The sequence below is a fragment of the Typopeltis vanoorti genome, chromosome 5 (genome assembly GCF_054136105.1).
Source record: "Typopeltis vanoorti isolate ZY-2024b chromosome 5, IOZ_Tvanoo_1.0, whole genome shotgun sequence".
Taxonomy (NCBI): Eukaryota; Metazoa; Arthropoda; class Arachnida; order Uropygi; family Thelyphonidae; genus Typopeltis; species Typopeltis vanoorti.
In genome coordinates this window covers 71,165,301-71,188,532 of record NC_143553.1, presented here as the reverse complement: position 1 = coordinate 71,188,532, position 23,232 = coordinate 71,165,301, and the positions used below count along the sequence as shown (strand labels likewise).

Sequence of the window (23,232 nt, the reverse complement as noted above, 5' to 3'; positions counted from 1 at the left end):
GTGGATAAGGAGTTGAAGTTTAGGGGGCACATTGCAAAAGTGGCCAAATCAGCTCATCAAATCACTTGGTTGCTGAAGAATACTTTGACGAGCAGAGACAAGCATGTTATTGTACTGAGCCTTGATAAGACCCCATCTCGACTACTGTGCCCAGATTTGGTCACCTAGGTTTCTTATTGATGGTGAGGAGGTTGAGAGGATCCAGAGGTGAGTGACCAAGATGATAGTAGGTCTGTGGAATGAACCTTATGAGAACAGGTTGAGGATTTGTGGGTTGCAGAAATTGGTTGATAGGCAGAGGAGGGGAGATATGATTGGAGACATTCAAATTACTGAAGGGTTTCTATAGGATTAATTCAGAGGATATTTTTGAGAACAGGGCTGGTTGTGGGAAGACTAGGGGACATCCATAGAAGCTGGGCAAGAATATGGTTAGTAAGGGTGTTAGGGCTGGGTTCTTTACTTTTAGAGTGGTGAATGAGTGGAATAAGCTGCCAGAGTCTGTAGTAGGTGCTGTGACAGTGAATTAGTTTAAGACAAGGTATGATAGATACTGTGTGAATGTCGAATAGCTGTGATGGACATGATTTGGGGCCTCCCTCGATGAGTCTAAGGACTCCCTGGAGTTTCCCGTAATAATAAGTCTTTTATTTTAGTAAATATTAGTAAGTTTCTTAATTATTTTTGGATATATCTTATTTTAATTAACTTTTTTTTTTATCTTGATCCCACATGAAAGATCATAAGACATATAAAACTACAGTGGCAAGTGATTAAAGAGAAAAATATAGCCTGTGGATATGTGTCTTAAAGAGTGTGTTAAATTGTGAATGAAACTATGTTGTGTAATTTATTTTTTTCATTCACATTTAACATTGCTTATTATATATTAATCATGATTTGTATAAAAATTATTTATTGTTCCTTAATTAAGGATTACTATTTAAATATTTATTCTAAACTTAACCTACTATCAATTTATTAAATAATAATATGTGTAGAAATTTATGATAACTAAAATATATATATAAAGTAACGAAAAGTGTTATTATAAATAATTGTATGCGTAATGAAAAAGCTGATTATGTAGCTCAAATATTCTGTTTATTCTTATTTGTAAAAATTTAACGTTATGTAATCACTTATGTAATAGTAGAGCGTTGTATTACATTAGCGAAATGTTTGCGTTCATTGGTTGTCATGGAGACGCATGAAATAAACAAGCACGAGTCAAAGAGTGCGTGACCTTGGAACAAAAAGGAGAAAGAAGGTGAATAAGAACTTGAATGGGAGAGAAAAGGGGAGATTTTTGCGGAGCCTGAAGGAATGTAGGAAAAAAGCAAAGAAGTGAAAGAAAATTATAAATTCTTTAGGGCAGAAATTCATGAGAATAGTGTTTAGAAGTGAGCAAAACCGTAGTGAATCATATACTCAGCTGCAAGTGAAATCAGCTGTTGTTGAGGAAAATTGATGTCGTAAATAAATAAATAAAGAACTGGACATTCAATGGGAAATTCTGATTAGTTCCAGTTAGTCTAGGATTACGTCTTAATTCTATGTTGCCCTGAGAAGAATTATAATGAATTTAACTAGTTGGAGAAAAGTAAACAAGGAAAAATATCAGTACCTTATTGCTGTTGTTTAGAGTAGTGAAGCACGATTAACAATAGTTCAGTTAAAGCATTGGAGAATTTTATTTAATGTGTTCCGCTAGCTTAAATAAGTTAATTCATAAGTGTGCTCACAATAAATTGATGTGTTGAAGATTGTATCTGGAAGAGTAGTCATACATGTTTGTTTATTCTAACATTAACTATAACGTATCTTCGAAGTTCAAAGTCCGAAATAAGATTGCTTGGAATATTGTCTATCTTGATTAGTGCCTGCTGTGAATATAAACATTAAGTACAATTGATAGATATGTGCAGACTGATCAAATGAGAAGTTTTGTTTTATTAACTTGAGTTAAAAAAGCTTGTAATCTTGAAGCTGTGAATTGTATGTTAAAGTTTAGAAGATTGAATTGGAATGAGAGACTTAGCAAGATGTATTAAGTTATTTGTATTGTTTCATTTAAAAGTAGAATTCTTGTATTTGTTATATATCATATATTAAATGTTTTATTTTGTTAATCTAAATATTGTGTTTGCCTGAATTCCCTTTTATTGCACCGTTCATAAAAAATTCGAATCTTGCGGGTGCCCCAAGTAGAATAGTAAATAATTCGGCCTAAGTAAGAAGACTGCTAACTTAATTAAGAATTGATCCTACTGTTTTATATAGACTAATCTAAAATAGGGTAGCGCAGTATAATTATAAATTTCCCTACTTTTGGATCGGTGATCAATTTGCAATTAGTTGTTTTATTAATAAGAGTGACTTGAAACAAGATGGCAGATTAGAACACAACATGAAAATAGAACGTCACGACAAGTGGGAGGTTGTACTGTGGGAAAAATGCTATAGGGGTATTTGTTCCAAAGAATAGAGGTGGATGAAATGAAAGAAGCTGATGAGAAGTAGTTCAGTGTGTTTGAAGCTGGACAGTGTATGCCAGGGGCTGCTCTAGTTCTGGTTAGAAGAAAATGGAGGGATGATAGCAGCCAATTCAGAGGAGCAATGTCCATGAAAGGACCTATAAAACAGGCACAGCACTGAAGCAGAGCACCTGTGATGAAGTGACTGGAGTCTGAGGGAAGGATCATTTGTTAACCAGATTGCCCTCTTCTGAATATTCACAAGAATTCTTACAGAGGTCTTGGGTGCTCTGTTCCCACATTTGAGTACCCCAGATGTGGGAACAGTACTCCAAAATTAGTCATATCTGAGAGTTGAGAGGAAGAGGTGTAATATTTAGAATGGAAAAGAACACCAAGGTTCTTAGAGGCTAAGGAGGCTATGTAAGTAATATGTTTGTAACAGGATAAACTGGATGTGACAGTCAACCCAAGAAAAGAAAGTTGATCTTGAAAGGAAACTGGAACATTATCAAAAATGAGATAGGGCGAGGTAGGATTTTTCTTGCAGGTAATAAGGCAGATTTAAGATTTTATAGCATTGAAATTTACTAAGTTGTCTTCACCTCATTTCAGGATGTTTGAGGAAGTCAACGTTCAAGTTACCTGGTTATGAAAGCTCTTTAGGCAATGAACATTAGGGTAACCTTGGGGTTTATCGAATGAGAAAGAGGAATGAAAAGTACTGTCATCAGCAAAACTGCGAATAGGATTTGAAGTCGGAGAAAGGAAGTAATTGCTGTAAAGGAGGAAGAGTGTGGGGATGTTGAAATGCATGTACTGAATGTCAGAAGTATCAGAAATAAGGAGGAGGAGTTATTAGCATTGGTCAGCTTGATTTGGCCGAAAAACAGAGGGAATAGGACAGGAGGTGAGGTATTGCTTATGATAGTTGAAGAACTACAACCAACAAAACTAGAAATTAAAGATTTTAGTTATGAGTGAGACAGTTCATTTCAGCGAGGCTGTCTGCTGTGTGGTATTGGCCATAGGATAAAATGTTGTTGACTGCTTCTATAGACCAAGTATCCACGTGAAGATGTAGATTCAATGTGTGGGCAGATTAGTACAAGGAATGCGGACCAAACAATTATTATGGGAGACTACAACTATGGGGACGTCGATTAGAGGAAGTAAAGGACACATGGCAGGATGGAAGTGAAATTTATATAGTTGCTAACAGATAATTACCTGAAACAACATGTTATAAAGGGACCAAGGGTTTGAGAGTGCTGGATCTATACATCCATAACTGAGATAGACATTCTGCCTCCAGTTGGGGAAGAGTGATCATGCAGTCTTGTTCTGAGAAGTTGCCTAAATATGTGGAATTCTTTGTCAAGAAAAGGTTTATGTTGAACTATAAAGTTGGTAATTATGACAGCCTTAGGAGGCATCTTGGTGCCAGTGCCATGGCTTGAGAAGCTACAGGGAAAGAATGCCAGTAGTTGTCAGAGATTGACAGAAGCAGTATCAGACTGCATACTCAAGGTCAGAAGGATAAACCAAGTTGGGATTAAGTGGATGAATAGAGGTATAAAGCAAAAGCTGCAAGAAAAGAAAACAGTGTGGAGGGAATGTAATTATAGAAAATGGTAAATGGTGATCAGCATACTCATGAGCAGTACAAAGGGCGCGCAAGAAGGTTGACTAGTATAGTAAGAAAGGCAAAATCAGATTATGAGAGAAAATTAGCTAAACAGGCCAAAGTAAATCAAAAGAGTGTTTTCATTATGTAGCAAGTAAGAAGAAAATGGATTGAAGAAGAATTGGATAAAGGGAATGACTAAACCACGAGACTGCTGGACTTTGCGAAGGCATTTGACAGCGTACCACATGGAAAAACTTGCAAAAGTTGGAGCAACTTGGAATGGATATAATGCTTGTTATGTGGATCGGGGGTTGGCTGACAGACACCAGAAAGTAGTAATATGGGGAAGCGGAATCTAGGAGAATGAGGGGGGACTAATGGAGTATCTCAGGGTTCTGTATTAGGGCCGTTACTCTTTAATTTGTATATGAATGATATAGGGAAAGAGTTAAGAGATGATATTCAGTTGCTTGCTGATGATGCAAAACTGGGGTTGGCAATAGTTTCTGAAGGTCATGTAGATATCCTGCAGGATGATTTCAATCATCCTGCAGGATATCTTAATTTATTAATTGGCATTGTGGCTAAAGGATAATAATTGTCAATTTAATGTTGCAAAATGTAAGGTTATTCACTTCAGATTGAAAAGGTTGCATACTGTGTATCACAATGATGATACTGGATTGCAGAAATTGATGAAACTAGGGACTTGGAGATAATGATGGAGAGTTGAAATTTAGAAGGCATATTGCAAAAGATGGTAAAATAGCCCAAGGGATTGCTTAGATGTTGAAAAACACACTAACAACTAAAGATAGGGAACACTTTACTTATCTACTGTGGACGATGAATTACTGATTGTATTCTACATATTTCTAAACAATCTTTAAGCCACTCTTAGGAAAGGCATTCATACAGACATGCAAAAATATGAATATTGTAAGCAAAAATTTACTGGAACAACATTCCTAACTAATTAAGGGATTATTAACATTTCTGCATGCCTGTTGTCTAATGCCAAGACTAGTGTGTTAGCTTAAAAGCCATGATTTTGCTTGGTACCTAAATCCATTCTGTACTCGATTTTTTTGGAATGCAATCTATCAGAGCATTCGAGTGAAGATGCTAATAAACTACACTTTGGAAGTTGCTGCTTCACTGTCTAGAAGTAAATTACATCCATATAACTTACGTACTACCGAATTCTGTGTGCTGCTTTCTTTAAAACAAAAGTACCATATATCTATTTCAAAAGTGGATAAAGGAAAAGCTGAGTGATAATGTATAACTGATTATGAGAGAAAGATAGACTGCCTTTTACAACATACCTCCATCTATCAAGAAATTAGTTATAACCTACAAAAACACAGATTAAACAATTAAGCTCCTTGATAAAGTTGTTAGCTGGGATCAAAATACTTTGTATAAGTTACGCACACATTTTGGAAGGACTCCTTGTTTATATGGTCTACCAAAAATTCATAAAGAAGGTTGTCCAGTAAGACCCAATATGAATTGTATTGACTCTCCCATCTATAAAATTGCTGAATTTCTTTCATGCTTATTAACTGCTCATATTTGGACAATCCAGATCATTTATTAAGAATTCCACGCATTTTCTCAAAAAAAAAAATCAAAACTATTCAAATACAAGAGTCAGATATGTTAGTAAGCTGTGACATTCTTTTTTCTGTTTACCAACATTCTCTTATCTGACAGTATTAGTTTGCTATATGATGATTTCCCTCCCAATGTGGGGATTTTTGAATTTGTTATACAGTCAGGGTATTTCAGTTGGAAAAACAAGATCTATAAATTGTGATTGTGTCTGAAATTACCAGTGGTGGTAGTGGTGGGCGGTAGATGGTGTTGGTGTAGTTGCGTTTCGTTGAGTTGGTGGATTGAGTGGTGGAGACAGAGAGTTGTGGAGTAGATGTCCTCCCTTGATGAGTCTATGGGCTCCATGGAGATGTCATGTAATAATAATAAATAGGTTGAAGGCACTGTCATGGTGGGGGGATTAGCACTTTGTCTCCACCTTTGGCAAACTATTTTTTGAACTTAGTTTAATCCTTTATCCAAGTGTGAGCAAACAAAGTTTGCGCCTGAAAATATCTTCAGGACTGAGGTAAGGTAGTACAACACCGGGAAACTCGCAGCAAAGGTGGATCAAGATCTCAACTTTTTGTCTCAGTATCTCCCATAATGCAGAGCACATCTCCTTACAGATATGTATACTGCTATGCATTAAGGGAGAGGGGTTACTACTCATACCGGTTTTGACCTTTATTGAGGTCTCATGAGTGGGAGCCAGGCCCAGAGTGGAGATACTAAGGAGAGGTCATCCTTACCTACAGGAGTTGACAAAAGGTGTGCCACCTTATTGTTGAAAGTATATTTTTCACTTGGTTAGACTATAATAAATTTAGCTTAATCCTTTATCCAAGTGTGAGCAAACAAAGTTTGAGCCTGAAAATATCTTCAGGCCAAATATATTTCTATAGAAAATATTTCTGGTCGAATATCATCTACTCCTGCTGCTTTTCCACATTTCAAGCCTTTGATGGCTTCAAGTATGGATATGTATTCCTGACTGTATGCCCTGCTGAGTTTTTTTACCACTGTGCTATCACTGCTTGTTTCATTGAGCAATTTTTCAAAGTAATTACTCCATACTTCAAGGATATATTTTTCTCCTGTTTTAATGTCACCTTTATCATCTCTAACTTCTTTTACAACATTCTTTCCTCCATTTCTAAGCTTCTTCAACAACCTCCAAAATATTTTGCCACCTTCTTGATATTTGTTTTCTGTGTTCTTGGCAAAGTACTCCCATGACATTTGTTTAGTTAGTTTTACACAGTGTTTAGCTTTCTTACATTTTTCTCTGTACTCTCTAAGAGCACAAGCTGACTTATTTGCTAGGAACTTATGATATGCTTTCTTCTTTCCTTCACTGTCTCTTTAACTTCCTGTGTCCACCATGGAGTTCTGTTTTTTCTATCCTTGCAGACAACCTCCCCACATGCCTCTCTGGCTGAAACAAACAGGGATTTCTTCAAGGTTTGGTTCCTGTTCTCACACTCTTTCATTTTTTCTTCAAATAATCTTTGTGTATTTTAGTTAACAGTTTACATCTGAGAGCTGCTCAACTTTTATTCGCTTTAAAACTTTCTTACGTGTTATTCTTTTCAATACGAAATTTAATTTTATCCTGCTCAAGACTAAATAGTGATCGCTTCCAATTTCAAATCCTCTGTGCGCTCTGGTGTCCTGCACCAGGGAGAAAACATCACTATCAACAATAACATAGTCAATGAGACTTTTCTTATTCCTAGCCTCTTCTCTCCATGTGAATTTGTGCACATTTTTATGTTGGAACATGGTGTTAGTAATAACCAGTCCATGTCCTGAACAGAAATCCAACAAATATTTGCCATTATTATTAGTTTTGCTCTTTTCTCCAAATTTTCCCAAGATATTTTTGTATGTCTGACAATCATTTCCTACTCTGCTATTTAGATCCCCAACAAGGACCAACTTTTCCTTTTTCATTGTGTCAGTTGCTTTTTCTAAAGCCTCAAAAAATTCCTCCAATTCTACCTTAGTAGAACCTTCTGTGGGACCATAGGCACAAATAAGTCTCATTGTCCAGTTCCCAATTCTGATATATGCCCACATCACTCTACTTGAGACTGCCTGCCATTCAAGAAGATTAGCCTCATATTTAGTGTTGAATACTGTGGCTACTCCTTCTTTTCCTTGATTGTCAATGCCTGAATATAACATTTTGTATTTATTGCTCAGAAAGATCTCACCAGCTTTTGTCTTTTTTGTTTCGGTCACCCCTATTATGTTGATCTGGTACTTATCTAATTCATCAGCTAGCTCCATTTCTTTGCCATTCAGGCTTATTATGTTGATAGTACCGATCTTTAACTCTGGTGATGTTGAGTTGGGGTGGGTTTTCAGATTTTTTCAAATTTGAAAGTTTGCAAAAAGTGAAAGATTTTAGTTGAATCCAAAAGAATTTATGTGGGGGACCAAACTTTTTGAGAGATATACTCCTGATAGGTTACTATAAAGCAAAATTGGCATCATTCTGTTATTTTTATCACTTCAGCTTTTTGAAAATGAAGAAAATAACACATGCTTTTTTTGACCTCCTGAGTTGTGTAAACTAAGCAGATTACATGTTGAGAGTTTTTTTGCATATCACCAGAATTATGTAAAAACAGTTTTTTTTTTTTTTTTTTTTTTTTTTTTTTTTTTTTTTTTTAACTTTTATATCAGTAATTTAACACTCAACTATGTGGACAAAGTAATTTCATATGGCTAGGGTTTGCAAAGAACAGATGCACTGTACTTTGAGGTGCTTATAAAACTATTCAGTTTTAACTAGCTAGGTAATAAAAATAACTAGTACTTAAATTATATTTAAGTGGTGAGTAATCATTCATAATTTTTAATAGTTACCATCATAAATACAGTATACATAATCATTGTTATACCATGTTTTAATTTTAAATATCTAATTTTAAAACCAGATGAAGGGAGGGGCATATATACCTCAATGATCATATTTTATTACTTTAGTAATTATTACATGACATCTCCAAGGAATCCAAAGACTCATCGAGGGAGGGCACCTACTCTACAACTCTCTGTCTCCACTACTCAATCCACTAACTACAGCAAACTGCATCATCCACACCAGCACCATCTAGTGTCCACCACCACTAATATTTTTACTGACAATCACAAACATCCATTCCCTCAGCAAGAGTCAAACCTGCAGCCTTTTTTTGCTGGAGAGTGGATATGCTAACCACTCGGCCAACCAGACTGCTGGCCTGGTTGGCCAAGTGTTAGATTAAAGATTAAATAGTAAGTTGGCTGAGTGGCCAATTTGCCATTTCTCTTAATTGAAGAAGTGAACTATAAAAGAAATTAAATTACAAATCAGAATTCTTCATGAGGCACTCGACACTTTATGTACCTTACTTAAATGTTATTTGTTTGCATTTTAAGCATTCAGATTTTTTTTACTCTTCCATTTGTAAGTCACATGACACACCATTCATGATACTAAAAAAAGTTTATTTAAATTAAGGGGATATTAAATCCTACATTGTTTCAAAACCGAATAAGAAACTCAGAGTTTCATGCCGAATATAGTAAACTATAAAAGTATCGGCAGATACTAGCTTAAGCCAAAGCATGTAGTACAAACTAGGGCAACTCGTAGCAAAGGTGAGTAAAGTTCTGATCACTATTCTTAGTATTTCCCATCATGTAAAAACCCATCTCCTAGGAGATGTGTGATGTTATACATTATGGTGGAAGGTCACTACCCACACGGCTTTCGACCTTTATTGAGGTCTCATCAGTGGGTAGGTAGACCAAATTAATACTGAGGGTATAGCGAAAAGAACTTATATACTCTGCTATACGAGTTGTCAAGCAGGTGCACCCATTAAATTACTTAAATAAAGAGCCAATAGGCTTCATTTCGGCGATGTAACATTATTTAAATTAAGGGGATATTAAATCCTACGGGTCAAAGCAGTATAACTGAGAGGAGACCTCCACATAGCCTTTAAAGGAATGCGGAGAACCGACCAGAGCTTCTGACCTAATGTCCAATCCTCACCTTCTCATGGTACACCCTGTTGGGTATCTACCTGGATACTGAACGAACAAGAATGGGCTGGCAATTTCGGATTTAGCTGATCAAATTATATTCTTATTGGCTTAAACCAATATAGAAAATGATGGTACAACATGACAAAATTTCATGGGGGCTGCGGCGATGCCCGGTTAAACAAGGTCCCCATTGTTTTCGCCAGGGAACCAGGGCGAACAGCGAAAAGTCAGCTATTGGAACAAATCTGAAAGCACACCCCAACTCAACATCACCAGAGGTAAAGATCAGTACTATCAACATAAGAAGCCTGAATGGCAAAGAAATGGACCTAGCTGAGGAATTTGATAAATACCAGATCGACATAATAGGGGTGACCGAAACAAGAAGACAAAAGCTGGTGAAATCTTTCTGAACAATAAATACAGAATGTTATATTCAGGAAATGACAAATCAAGGAAATGAAGGAGTAGCCATAGTATTCAACACAAAATACGAGGCTGATCTTCTTGAATGGCAGGCAGTCTCAAGTAGAGCGTTGTGGGCAAATATCAGAATGGGGAATTGGACAATGAGACTTATTTGTGCCTATGGTCCCACAGAAGGTACTAATTAGGTAGAATGCAGGAATTTTTTAATGCTTTAGAAAAAGCAACTGACACAATGAAAAAGGTAAAGTTGGTCCTTGTTGGGGATCTAAATAGCAGAGTAGGAAATGATTGTCAGAAATTGTAGGAAAAGAGCAAAGCCAATAATAATTGCAAATACCTGTTGGATTTCTGCTCATGTCACGGACTGGTTATTACTAACACCATGTTCCAACATATAAATGTACACAAATTCACATGGAGAGAAGAGACAAGAAATAAGAAAAATCTCATTGACTATGTTTTTGTTGATAGTGATGTTTTCTCTTTGGTGCAGGACACCAGAGTGTACAGATGTACATATGATTTGAAATTGGAAGCAATCACTATTTAGTCTTGAGCAGGATAAAATTAAATTTCCTATTGAAAAGAATAACATGTAAGAAAGTTTTAAAGCGAATAAAAGTTGAGCAGCTCTCAGATGTGAACTGTAGACTAAAACACACAAAGATTATTGAAGAAAAAATGAAAGAGTATGAGAACAGGAACCAAACCTTGGAGATTCAGTGGCAAGCCTTGAAGAAAACCCTAATTGTTTCAGCCAGAAAGGTATGTGCGGAGGTTGTCTGCAAGGATAGAAAAATCGGAACTCCATGGTGGACACAGGAAGTTAAAGAGGCAGTGAAGGAAACGAAGAAAGCATATCAAAAGTTCCTGGCAAATAAATCAGCTTGTGCTCTTAGAGAATACAGAGACAAATGCAAGAAAGCTAAACAAAAGTCATGGGAGGACTTTGACAAGAACATACAAAATAAATATCAAGATGGTGGTAAGATATTCTGAAGGTTGTTGAAGAAGCTTAGAAATGGAGGAAAGAGTGCTGTAAAAGGAGTTAGGGTAATGATAAAGGTTACATGAAAACAGGAGAAAAATATATCCTTGAAGTATGGAGTAATTACTTTGAAAAATTGCTAAATGAAACAAGCAGAGATAACACAGTGGTAAAAAAACACACAACAGGCACAGTCAGGAATACTTTCATACTTGAAGTAGAAAAAGCCATCAAAGGCTTGGAATGTGGAAAGGCAGCAGGAGTAGATGATATTTGACCAGAAATTCTGAAATATGATGGTATTCTGAACTATGCAGTACAGCCACTTACAGTGGCTGTACTGCATAGTTCAGAAAGCCTGGACAGAGGGACGAATTCCTGATAATTGGAGTAGAGCTCTAATAGTACCCTTATATAAAAAGGGAAATAAAACTGAATGTGAGAATTACAGAGGTATTTCCCTACTGAGTGTTCTTGGTAAGATCTATGCAAGCATACTTGAGAAACGGTTGAGAAGAATTGTGGAAGAAAAGCTTGGTGCAGAACAAGCTGGATTCAGGCCAAATAGAGGCTGTCAGAATCAGATCTTTACTTTACGACAAATAGTTGAGAAAGCATGGGAATATAACAAAGATGTGTATTTTAATTTTGTCGATCTGGAAAAGGCATATGACAAGGTGCCAAGAGAGAAGCTATTCAATACGCTACAGTTATATGGTGTCAATGGGGCATTATATCAAGCAATACTTAGTCTGTATTTGAGTTGTAAGTCTACAGTTAGAATTGAAGGAAGTACAGGAAGATGGTTTAATGTTAAATCCTCCGTGAGACAAGGATGTACATTATCCCCTCTGTTATTCATTATCTATATGGATCACATTATGAAGGAAAGTGGTATTAAACATGATATCAGAATTGGAGATGTTAATGTCAGCTCTTTGCTTTATGCCGGTGGTGTTATAATTCTAAATAAATCCGCTACAAGTTTGCAAGAGCCCCTGACTGAATTGAATAACCATTGTAATGGATATGGTATGAAGGTGAGCATTAAAAAGACAAAGGCAACGAAAATAGGTAGAATTGTTGAAAATGTCAACTGTGTTGTGAACAGGGAACCTGTTGAACAAGGAAAACATTTCAGCTACTTAGGCACGATTTTTAGTGAAGATCGTAAATTAAATATGGAAATAGTTAACAGAATCAACAAAGCTGGTATGATAGGAAGTCACTTGAATAAATTCATATGGAATAAGAGAGAAATTAGTCAGAACACTAAATTAGCTGTATACAAGATAGTGTTCAAACCAGTTTTAACTTATGGATCTGAGAGCTGGGTCAGAAGTAAAACACTTGACCAAAGACTAGAGACTGCAGATATGAGAGTTCTGAGAAAGATTAGAAGCGTGAACAGATGGCATAAATGGCAATATCATATTAAAAATGAGGATATTGGGGAAGAACTTGACATTGTCGGCATCCAGGAATGCATTAGCAGAGCTAATCTCAAGTGGTATGGTCACTTAAACAGAATGGGCGAGGAAAGATTAGCAAAATAAGTGTTCTCTGCCACTTTGGTAGGAAAACGACCCAAAGGAAGACCAAGATATAGGTGGATTGATACGGTACAAAGTGCCTTAGATGATAGAAATATAAGATCTGATAATGTTGGAGTCTTGACAAGTAACAGACTGATTTGGAGGAAAATTGTAGATAGGAAGTTAGTAATGATGTAATTTTTTTCATGTAGTACTATCATATCCTGTACACCCCTTGAGGGTACATGTCAGGAATTTGATGATGATGATTGTTTCAAAACCAAATAAGAAACTCAAAGATCGGAATCAAAGAGATTCATGGTGAAACTCTTTGATACTAGCGTAATCCAAAGCACGTAGTTTCAGCAGATGCTAGCGTAAGCCAAAGACTTTGTGCTTTGGCTTACTCTAGTATCCACCAATACTTTTATAGTTTACTATATTTGGCATGGAACTCTTTAATTCTGATCTTTGAGTTTCTTATTCAGTAGTGAAACAATTTGGGATATAATATCTCCTTAATTTAAATAATGTTACATCGTCAAAATGAAGCCTATTGGTTCTTTATTTAAGTAATTTAATGGGTGCACCTGTTTGACAACTCGTATAGCAAAGTATATAAGTTCTTTTCGCTATACCCTCAGTATTAATTTGGTCTACCTACTCACTGATGAGACTTCAATAGAGGTCAAGACCGGTCTGGGTAGTGACGTTCCACCATAATGTATAACATTATACATCTCCTAGGAGATGTGTTTTTACATTATGAAAAATACTAATTGCTATAAGAATAGTGAACAGAACTTTACCCACCTTTGCTATGCGTTGCCCTAGTTTGTACTACGTGCTTTGGCTTACACTAGTATCTGCCGATACTTTTATAGTTTACTATATTTGGCATGAAACTCTTCGAGTTTCTTATTCGGTTTTGAAAATTCGGTTTTTCTTAGTCACTTATCAAGAGTATCCTACTCTCATAGAAATTTCAAAGTTTTATTTGGTTTCCATATAAATTGTTTGGGCTTCAGCCTTCACTGTTTTTAATTTTTTTAAACTTGGAGGTAATTTTTTTCATTGACGAAATGCTTCAGTCAAGGTGATTTGGGGACATACACATTTCACTACATTTATAAGTGAAATACTCAAAAAACTGGATTTGTGGATTCAGCCTAAGACTTAAAAGAGAGTACAATATGTGGAAAAAGGGCACTTGGAAAACCTAAAGCAGATGCTATCATCTTTAAAAAAAAAAAAAAAAGTTTGTCTGAAAATGCAAATAAGAAATCAAAAAGTACATACCTTGAGCATTAAAATAGTAGTAAAAATAAATAAAAAAATTGCAAAATTCTTTGAATCAACTGAATAAAACGGCTGTCTATAATTATAATAATGCTAGGAAAGAATCTAAAAAATATTTCTTCCATCCAAAGACTAGGTTGACAAAATAACTTGCTTTTATCAAAGTACAAAATCTTTCAGCTTCAATTTAATTTTTGATTTGATTTCACATAGAATGACCCTATAGTGAATGTGAAAGTAGTTCTTTCTTATGTGTTTTTTTTTTTAATCATATTTTTGTTTATGATACTTTTTTTTCTGTTTTGTATATTACTATATTAATTACAGAGCAAGGATGTACACTGTAGGGGTTACAGATTCATGATAATGTCTACAGGGAGTATAGCTTGGATTAGGTTCACTGTTTTTTAGTGTATGGAAAAATATTTGAGTTATTTATTGCTTGGCCATGATATGACTAAAGGCAGACTACCAACTACTTTCACTGTAGCAACACCACACTTACGATAGCAACTTATCCAACATACTACATCAGAGCCACTAATGTCAGTGCTGTTCTATAAGAAATTCAGTGTAGCAGATGATCACTTGTTTTTGATCTCCCATAGTTTTGCTGGAGAGAGAGAGAGAGTGAGTTGACTGTAGTTTCATAATTTGAGTTCTGATGCCAGAGTTAATAGTTTAATAACATGCTCTTAGGATAATAGGCATTCTCGTTCCTTTTAGGTTAATTGCTATACATTATCCTACAGATGACTAGCCAGTTTTTGTATATATCCAAAGGAGTAGGAGGAGGAAAGTGTCTTAAACTTATGGATGATTTCCCCTGCCCTTTCCCAAGTGCTCCCTACTGTAGTTAACATTGGACAGACAGTCTCATTTTTTTAGGAGTCAATGTATTTGAGAATAAGAACAATATCAAACATTGTTTTACTACAAAGACAAGTTTCTATGGATCAAATCTTACAAAGCACTGTTCATGTTTATTCTTAGAAAAATTATTTTTGATAAAAGCTAAGAGTTTTGGTTATCAGTGGCTCTTCAACAGAGAACTGCAAAATAGTTGTTTAGTTGCTTTTCCCCCTTTCAGTACATGAATCCCACCTACAAAAGGTTGTGAATTTATAGTATGTTAGTATACTAATAGTGGACTAAGAGTTAGATAATGTGGGAACTTTGCTGTATCAACCATTCAAGTTATTTCAGAGGTTTAGGATGATGTTAACCAATGTTAACATCATCCTGCTTATTAAACTCATCTGCAACTAATGTTTTAATATTATTTCATATTGAAAGTTTATTTTTCACTTGGTTAGAGTATAATAAATTTAGTTTAATCCTTTATCCAAGTGTGAGCAAAGTTTGCACCTGAAAGTATCTTCAGGACTGGGGTAAGGTGGTACAACACCAGGGCAACTCCTTGCAAAGGTGGAGCAAGCTACCAACACTCCTATCTCAGTAGCTCCCATAATGCAAAACACATCTCCTTGTGGATATGTCTAATGTTATGCATTAAGGGAAGGGCCACAACCCAGACTAGTTTCGACCTTTATTGAGTTCTCTACAGTGGGAGCCTTACCCCAGTCCTGAAGATACTTTCAGGTGCAAACTTTGTTTGTTCACACTTGGATAAAGGATTAAACTAAATTTATTATAATATTATTTCATGTTTTCTGTCTCAATATATTTTAAAATTCAAAGTTTACATGCTTCATAAGAAAATAAAGTGTCTTTGTTCCTCACAATTGGTATTCCTTTTTTTATATATATGTATAGAAACTTCTGCAACAAAGAAATTCAAAAGTTTGTGCTTAGGCAACAACTTAAGATTGCACTGCAACGTAAACTTCCTCTTGTAATTCACTGTCGAGATGCTCATGAGGACTGCTTAAATATTCTCGAAGAAGTAAGTATCCCATGATTTCTTCTTTTTTTTTTCTCTCTCTCTCTCTTTTTTTTTTTTTTTTTTTTTTTTTTTTTTTTTTTTTTTTTCCCAGGTGTGTTTCACAGAAGTACTGTAGTTTATTTTGTCATTCCTTGATCCTGGTTAAACAAATTTGGGATCCTATCAAAATTTTTCAGGCCATCTCCTTTTCAGTGAGACCATTTGCAGGACAAAACATTTCAAAATGATATAGTTGACTCACTACAGCAAACTTGTAAGGGCCAAAGGAATTATTGGTTACAGTGGACAGTTTACTATTTGGTTGGGATTTTTTTGGTGGTTTATTATAAATGTACTTGCTGACTTTAGTGGGTAAATGAATTTCAGTTCAGATCAATTTTACAACAGTGCTATTATGATGGCCAATAATCATTTCCTTATTTGTTATATTTCAACTTTATTTATTTTTATCATTCTATTTTATTTATTTGTTTCAAGCATTAATTTTTGCCCTTTTTTTTTAATCTCTGGAAATTGATAACAATTTATTCTCATATCAAAGTATAGAAAGTGGTCTATCTCTTGAGTAGCAGATAAGAAATAAAGCCCTGACAGAGGAGAGTAGCTGAAGATAGCACATGCTACTTGTATTTAGCAGCTAACATTCCAGATTAAGATTCATGATGGCCCATCCAAATTTTCAATGATTTTTTTTTTTTTTTTAATTTACTTCAATTTACAAAATTCTAACCAGATTTGTCTTTGGAAAAAGCTTTTACAGATTTCAGATTTGAGTGTAACCCAATTGGAGGTGTCACAATAATAATAATCCAAATATAATCCTAAATTATTTTAGTTGAAGTAAGAAATAACTTCAGGTAGAACAAAATAAGCAATTTAATTACTTATTTTGTTCTAATGCTATCAAGTAAGAAATTTTGTTCTAGCACTGTGAAAAGATCTAATACTATCACTTTTGCATATATGTTTACTGAATGAATCTATATATTAATTATTGTTGATAGTATTATCAACAGTAATTATATACAGATTCATTCAGTCAATATATATATGTACAAGTGCAAATTAGCAGTAAGTTTCACTGTATTTGCATTTTGTTTAGACTGTGTAAAGAGATGTTGCTGGCTCAAAAATAATAGTCAAATAATCTCATAACGAGAAAACAGAGATTAAGAATGATATCCCAGTAGGTGATCAGTCTGCATTCCATAGAATTCAAGTGCAGCTACAACACTGCAAGTTTTCTGTGGTAGACAAAAGCACTGTAGGTAAATTATGATTAATATTAATCCATTTACTGAATTATCAACCTGAAGTTGTTCTCAAACTTCCATTTCCTTTTTAACAAGAAGGATAACATAAATGAAGAAATAAGTAGTTCTGTCTTCTTCCATTAGCAGAGAACATAATCGCTAATAGAAGCACTCACTGTCCTTCTGGTATGAAGAGTGATGTTTTTTATATGGCATAACACAGGCATAAATATTAATATTGTTAAATTAAAATTCTTGGGTGAGATCCACTTAAAAAAAGTTTCTTCTATTCCAATTACCAGAAATAAGAAAACAGCAAGCTTTCCTTAATTAAACTTGATATGCTTTCAAGAAGTACATTTGCACTGGAGATGAAATGGAATTTTTTCAAGCCACTTCAGGCCTCTATTAGTAGGACAGTTGGTCTCACCCCAAGTGATAAAATTCACCTCTCACCTAAAGACAATTACAAACAATGCCCACAGTGGGGTATGAACCCACTTCATGTTAGTTGGAAAGCAAATATGTTAACCATTTCACTGCCAGCTTTATTATGATTATTATTACATAAAAATAATTTATGGAATAATAAATTAACTCATGTTTGAACAACTATTGTATGGAAGCAGTTAAAATGTATCAGACAAATACAATGCATTGTATTTGTTACATTTTAACTATAATATCATTTCAGTTAAAATATAAGCAAGAGGTCTATAATAAGATGATAATATGGAAAGAATGTCATGAGAACAAGAGCAAGAGGAGTTATAACATATATAATGCAACGGCCAGAAAAGTTAACAAGCATTGTACAGAAACGTAAATTGGAATCTCATCTTCCTTTTACCTCGCGGTGTCGAGGGTTTATTAATCATTGGACCTCAAACCGTTCACAGGATAAGGTGGTCAGCCCTATGCCCCGGTGTATCCTATGTTCTGTAGTGTTGAGTTCTCAAGGCCGGTTTGCCTACTTTGTAAGATGAAAAACCCCAGGATAAACTGGGGAAAAAACCCTACTATCCACACCCAAGACTGGCTAACTTGGCTATGGCTGAGGGAGATACTTCAACTCCTCACGTCACCGACGGGAATCGAATCTAGGACACTCCTTCCCCAGGCATGTGGTTGCAAAGCGCACATCCTAGTGGCTGTGCGCTTCGCAATGCTAACCGTGCGGACGTAAATTGGAATATGAAAAGAAATTGACTATGCAAGTTAAAGGCAACCAAAAAAGGTATTTTATTGCTATGCTGCAAGGAAATGAATGTGGAAGAGTAACTTTAGTGAATGTAGGAAGTATCCTTGTGTCAGAAGCAGATGAGATAGTTCAAATAATGAGTGCTCACTTCACCAAGATCTATCAATCTGGTGTATGACTTAGTGCGTAATGCTACCACTACGCTAGATGAAGAGATAGAGGTGGATGAGGTTCAAGACTGTTCATAACCTGGATATTAGGGCCAGATATCAACATGTATATTAAAGGAATGTTAAGCTGAACTGCTTGGTCCTTGACATGTTTATATAAAATTAAGTCTCAGCTGAGGAAAGATCCTACTGGAATGGAAAAAATATGTGACAGTTCTGTTGTACAACGATGGTGTAAAAACTGATGTCTTACCTACCAACCTATCACTATCTCTGGAGTGCTGAAGATTTTAGAGAATTTGGTAAGAACTCGTATACAGGAAGGGGAAGCTATACTTTATGAAAAACAGCCCAGGTTTACTAAAGGGAGATCATGTTTTAGTTAAGAGTATGCTTATATTTTATAATAATGTCATAGTTGAGTTGGATAAAGGGAATGGATACATTCTGATATTGTTGGAATTTGCTAAGTTATTTGATATGATACTATTTGAAGGGCTGCTACATAAACTGGAGAATATATTGGATTGGATATAAACTATTGACTTGAATAAGTCAATAATTGACAAACTGATATATAGTGAGTGTGAATCACCAGAGATCAAGAACTGATCCCTGGTGTACTCCAGGGATCAGTTCTTGGACCATTGTTGTTCAGTTTATACATTGAGGTACATCTCAATGATATTGAGATGTACCTAACAGACAATATTAAATTGTTTGCTGATGATGTAAAGCTAGGCAGGACAATCAGGGATGCTACTGATATACAGTGCTAACAGAATTATATGAATAAATTGAATTGGTGAGCAATTGATAATGGTTGTCAATTCATTGTCAGATGTAAGGTTATGTTCTTTGGCATGATAAGATTTCCATTGGCATTTATATTGGTGGGATTATATTAATAGAAACTGATTAAGCTTGGTATCTTATTGCTGTGCTGCAAGGAAATGAATGTGGAAGAGTAATTTTAAATGAATGTAGGAGGTATCCTTGTGTCAGAAGCAGATGAGATAGTTCAAATAATAAGTGCTCACTTCACCAAGATCTATCAACTTGGTGTATGTAACATAATGCTACCACTACACTAGATGAAGAGATAGAGGTGCGTGAGGATGAGTGTCAAGAGCTTTTGCATAACCTGGATATGAATTAAGCAATAGGGCCAGATATCAACATGTATACTAAAGAAATGTGGATATGAAATTGAAGTTCAAAGGTCGCATTGCAAAAATTGTAATGCAACTTTGAGGATAATTGTAATGTCGAAATGAACATTGACTTGTAAGGATAAGGAAGTCATTTTACATCTTTACAAGATCTTGATATGACTGCACCTTTACTGCTGTGTAGTACAGAGATTTAGTCTCGTGGGTTCTGAGGGGATGAAGAATCTGAAGAAAAGGTGCAAAGAAGAGTAACAGAGATGATATTGGGATTATGGAATATAGATTATGAGAACAGATTGAGAGGATGTGGCTGTAGACACGAGTAAATAGAAGAAAGAGAGGTGATATGATAGAGGTCTATGAACTTTTGAAAGGGTTTTATAGGTTATCATGTGATGAAATTTTTAATTACATTTTACATTAGATTAATTTAATCAAATTTTTCATTTTCAGGGTGACATTGGTGGATAGTCATGTCAGTAGAGTGACTGTCACAAAGGATATAGTGGAATTATTGAATGAGCACTTCATTAGCGTACACTGATTAGAAAGAAGTCAACAGATACCATAGTGCGAGGAGCAAACGGCCATGGTGCCCACTTTAATAATAGGTAGGATTTTGCTGCGATGACTGCAGCAATCCTATGGGACATACTTTCCACAAGTGTACGATAGCAATCAGTGGGAAGTTTGGACCATTCTTCGTGTAGGCATGTGATCAGGTCCTGGATTGTTGTGAGGCGGACATCTCTTGACCTTACTAGAGTTGAGATCAGGGCAATATGGAGGCCAGAGTGATGTGTAGTGATGTTCATGTCCACAAACCATGCATTTACAGCAGTAGCAGCCTTATGGTGCCGTGCATTGTCTTGCTGAAAGAGACAATGGGCAGTTACATAAAAATGCCATAAAGTAGGAAGCATTGCATTGTCTAGAATTTTCAGATATCTCTCGGAGGTAGCTAAGTCTGTGGGAAAAACAGGACTGTCACCTTCGAATTTCATTGTTGAAGTTATGCACTCAGTAAGAGACATTCATTGGATATCCTACACTAGTCCATCTGCTTGATAGAGGCTCTTGTGTGATTTGTTGCTCCATACCCCAGCTTTCCAAGCTTTCATGTTCCACTGTACATGCTCTTTGCACTACTGGAGATGACAATGCATATCGGTTCAAGTAATGTGGGACTTGCATATTGCAATCCTACTATGGAAACCCATGTTGTGAGCCTCAGTTCTAAATGTTTTTGTGCAGATTTGTGTTTTAGTCAATGCCCAGAACGCTGCATCTGTGTCAGCTGAAGAATGGCGGTTTTTACATATTATCCTTCATATTACCCTATAGTCACGTTCGGTGAGTGTGGGTTTCACTTGTAGTCGACTCCTTGTCTCAGTATGGTATCACTGATTATTGACTTTCAACAATTTGCCGAACAGCTAGACCTACAACATGGCATCCTATCACAATGCCTCCTTCAAACTCTGTCAGTCCCTTCTGACAACCATTTCACCTGGACACAGTTGCACTGACTTAGGAGCATCATGTTCCCACCCAATTCATGCCAACTACAAACATGTGACTTATCACAGAATGATGCACTTTGCCAATGGGGTGTCCATTGACTTTTCCAAGCAGTGTATGTCATATGGTGTAAATGATGCTGTGCATTATGTAGAAGGGAGGCAAGTATTAGGAGAATTGGAAGTGAAAGAATCTGAGGTGTTGATAAGTAAGATGTTAATAAGCCTGTGGGAATGGATGACATATCACTACATTCATTTTAAGAAATGTGTACAATAGTTAAGCTCTGCCCTTGACATGGTTGTTTAATGAAAAGTTCCCAGGGAGTGGAAAGAAGGCAGAATAGTACCATTCCATAAGCATTGTTCTAGGATAGAAGTTTCCAATTATAGACTAGTCTGTATATACAGTTAGTCAAGATGTTGGAGGAATTAGTTAGGAATAGAATACAAGATTAGGTTGATACATAGGATAAGGGGCAATCATACACAGTGATATTCTTGGACTTTGCAAAAGCGTTTGATAAATTACCTCATGGTTGTGTACAAGCTGCAGAGGATGGGAATGGATAGTATTGGTTAGATGGATTGGAGATTGGCTCTGAACAATGCCAGCAAGTTGTGTATGATGGAGCAGTGTCTCAAAAAAAGGAGGATAACCAGTGGTATTCCCCAGGGGTTCTGTCTTGGGCCCTTGCAGTTTAACTTGTTTGTGAATGATGTATCTTGTGGATTGACTGGGGATCTTCATTTGTTTGCTGATGATGCAAAGTTGGTTAGCACTGCTGATGTTAATTCCATTTCAGGAAGATGTGAATAGACTTTTGACTTGGATAGATGAATGGGGGCTGTAGTTTAACATTAATAAGTGCAAGGGGCTACACTTAGGGATACAGAGATATGACTTTGCACTATATAGATGGCAGTGCACTGCAGGACATGGATAAGATTCGAGATCTAGGAGTAAGGATTGACAGTAGACCGAAGGAAGGTTAGAGGGCATTCTGCAAGCATAGCAAAGACTGCACTTCATATCATAGTGCTGCTATGATAAAAAGTGCTCTAACATGTAGGGATAAGGAAGTGGTTCTACCACTGTATGAAGCACTGGTGAAACCACACTGGACTATGATATTGTGCTTGAATTTGGTCACCTGGTTTTCAATATGATGTGGAAAAATTGGAGAGAGTCTAGAGACAATATCAGAACTTTGGAATGCTGGCTATGGAGAGGGGTTGAAGAAATGTGGATTGCAGAGTTTGGTGGGTAGGAAGAAAAGACATGATATAATAGAGACATTTAAGTTAGTGAGAGGATGTTATCGGATTAATTCAGATGGGATTATAAAAAGAGCAGAAGGTGAGAGCGGAAAAACCAGAGGCCATCCCTGAAAGTTATGTAAGAGTATGATGTACAGGGATATGAGGAGCAGATTTTTTTACTTGGTGAATTGTGGGTGAATGGAATGCATTATCAGAATATGTTGTTAATGTAGGGAGTGTTAAGGATTTTAATATTCAGTATGATAAATATATTGTCACTTGAATGAACCTCTCACAATGAGTCGGCTGACTCCATGGAGAGTGTAGTAGTAATGATGATAATAATAATTATTATTATTACTACTTATTAGTATTACTACTCATACTGCTGAATACCCAGGTGGTTAGCCTTATTTAAGTTAACCACCTTGAGTTGGTCTTCTCTGCCTGGGATTGCTCTCCAGTCATCCATTCAGTTGACCATAGACCACAGTGATCTAAGAGGACAGAACCTTTTAAAAAACAGAATTTTGTCTCCCCTGGCGAATATTACATAATATGGTCTACACCACCTAGCCAAAAATTTAGTTTCTCCTAGAATGTTCCTATCTAAAAATGCAAAATTTGTCAGATTGAACAATAAAATATCCATATTATGGTATTGTAAAGTATTTGTATGTCATTTTGCTATTTTCCACAAATGATGTTTTTTCCTGACTTTCAATAAATGATATTTTAACTTA

General features: G+C 35.8%; 1 protein-coding gene across 2 annotated transcripts in view; it reads left to right on the top strand.

Moving 5' to 3' along the window:
• LOC150106514 (3'-5' RNA nuclease TATDN2-like) overlaps window positions 1-23,232 on the top strand; it is a 147,532-nt gene that overhangs the window by 73,754 nt on the left and 50,546 nt on the right. For both annotated transcript variants that reach the window (XM_090393170.1, XM_090393171.1), the window contains exon 4: window positions 15,781-15,910. In XM_090393170.1, coding sequence (XP_090249296.1) covers window positions 15,781-15,910 — 130 coding nt within the window. The remainder of the gene's footprint in view (window positions 1-15,780; window positions 15,911-23,232) is intronic.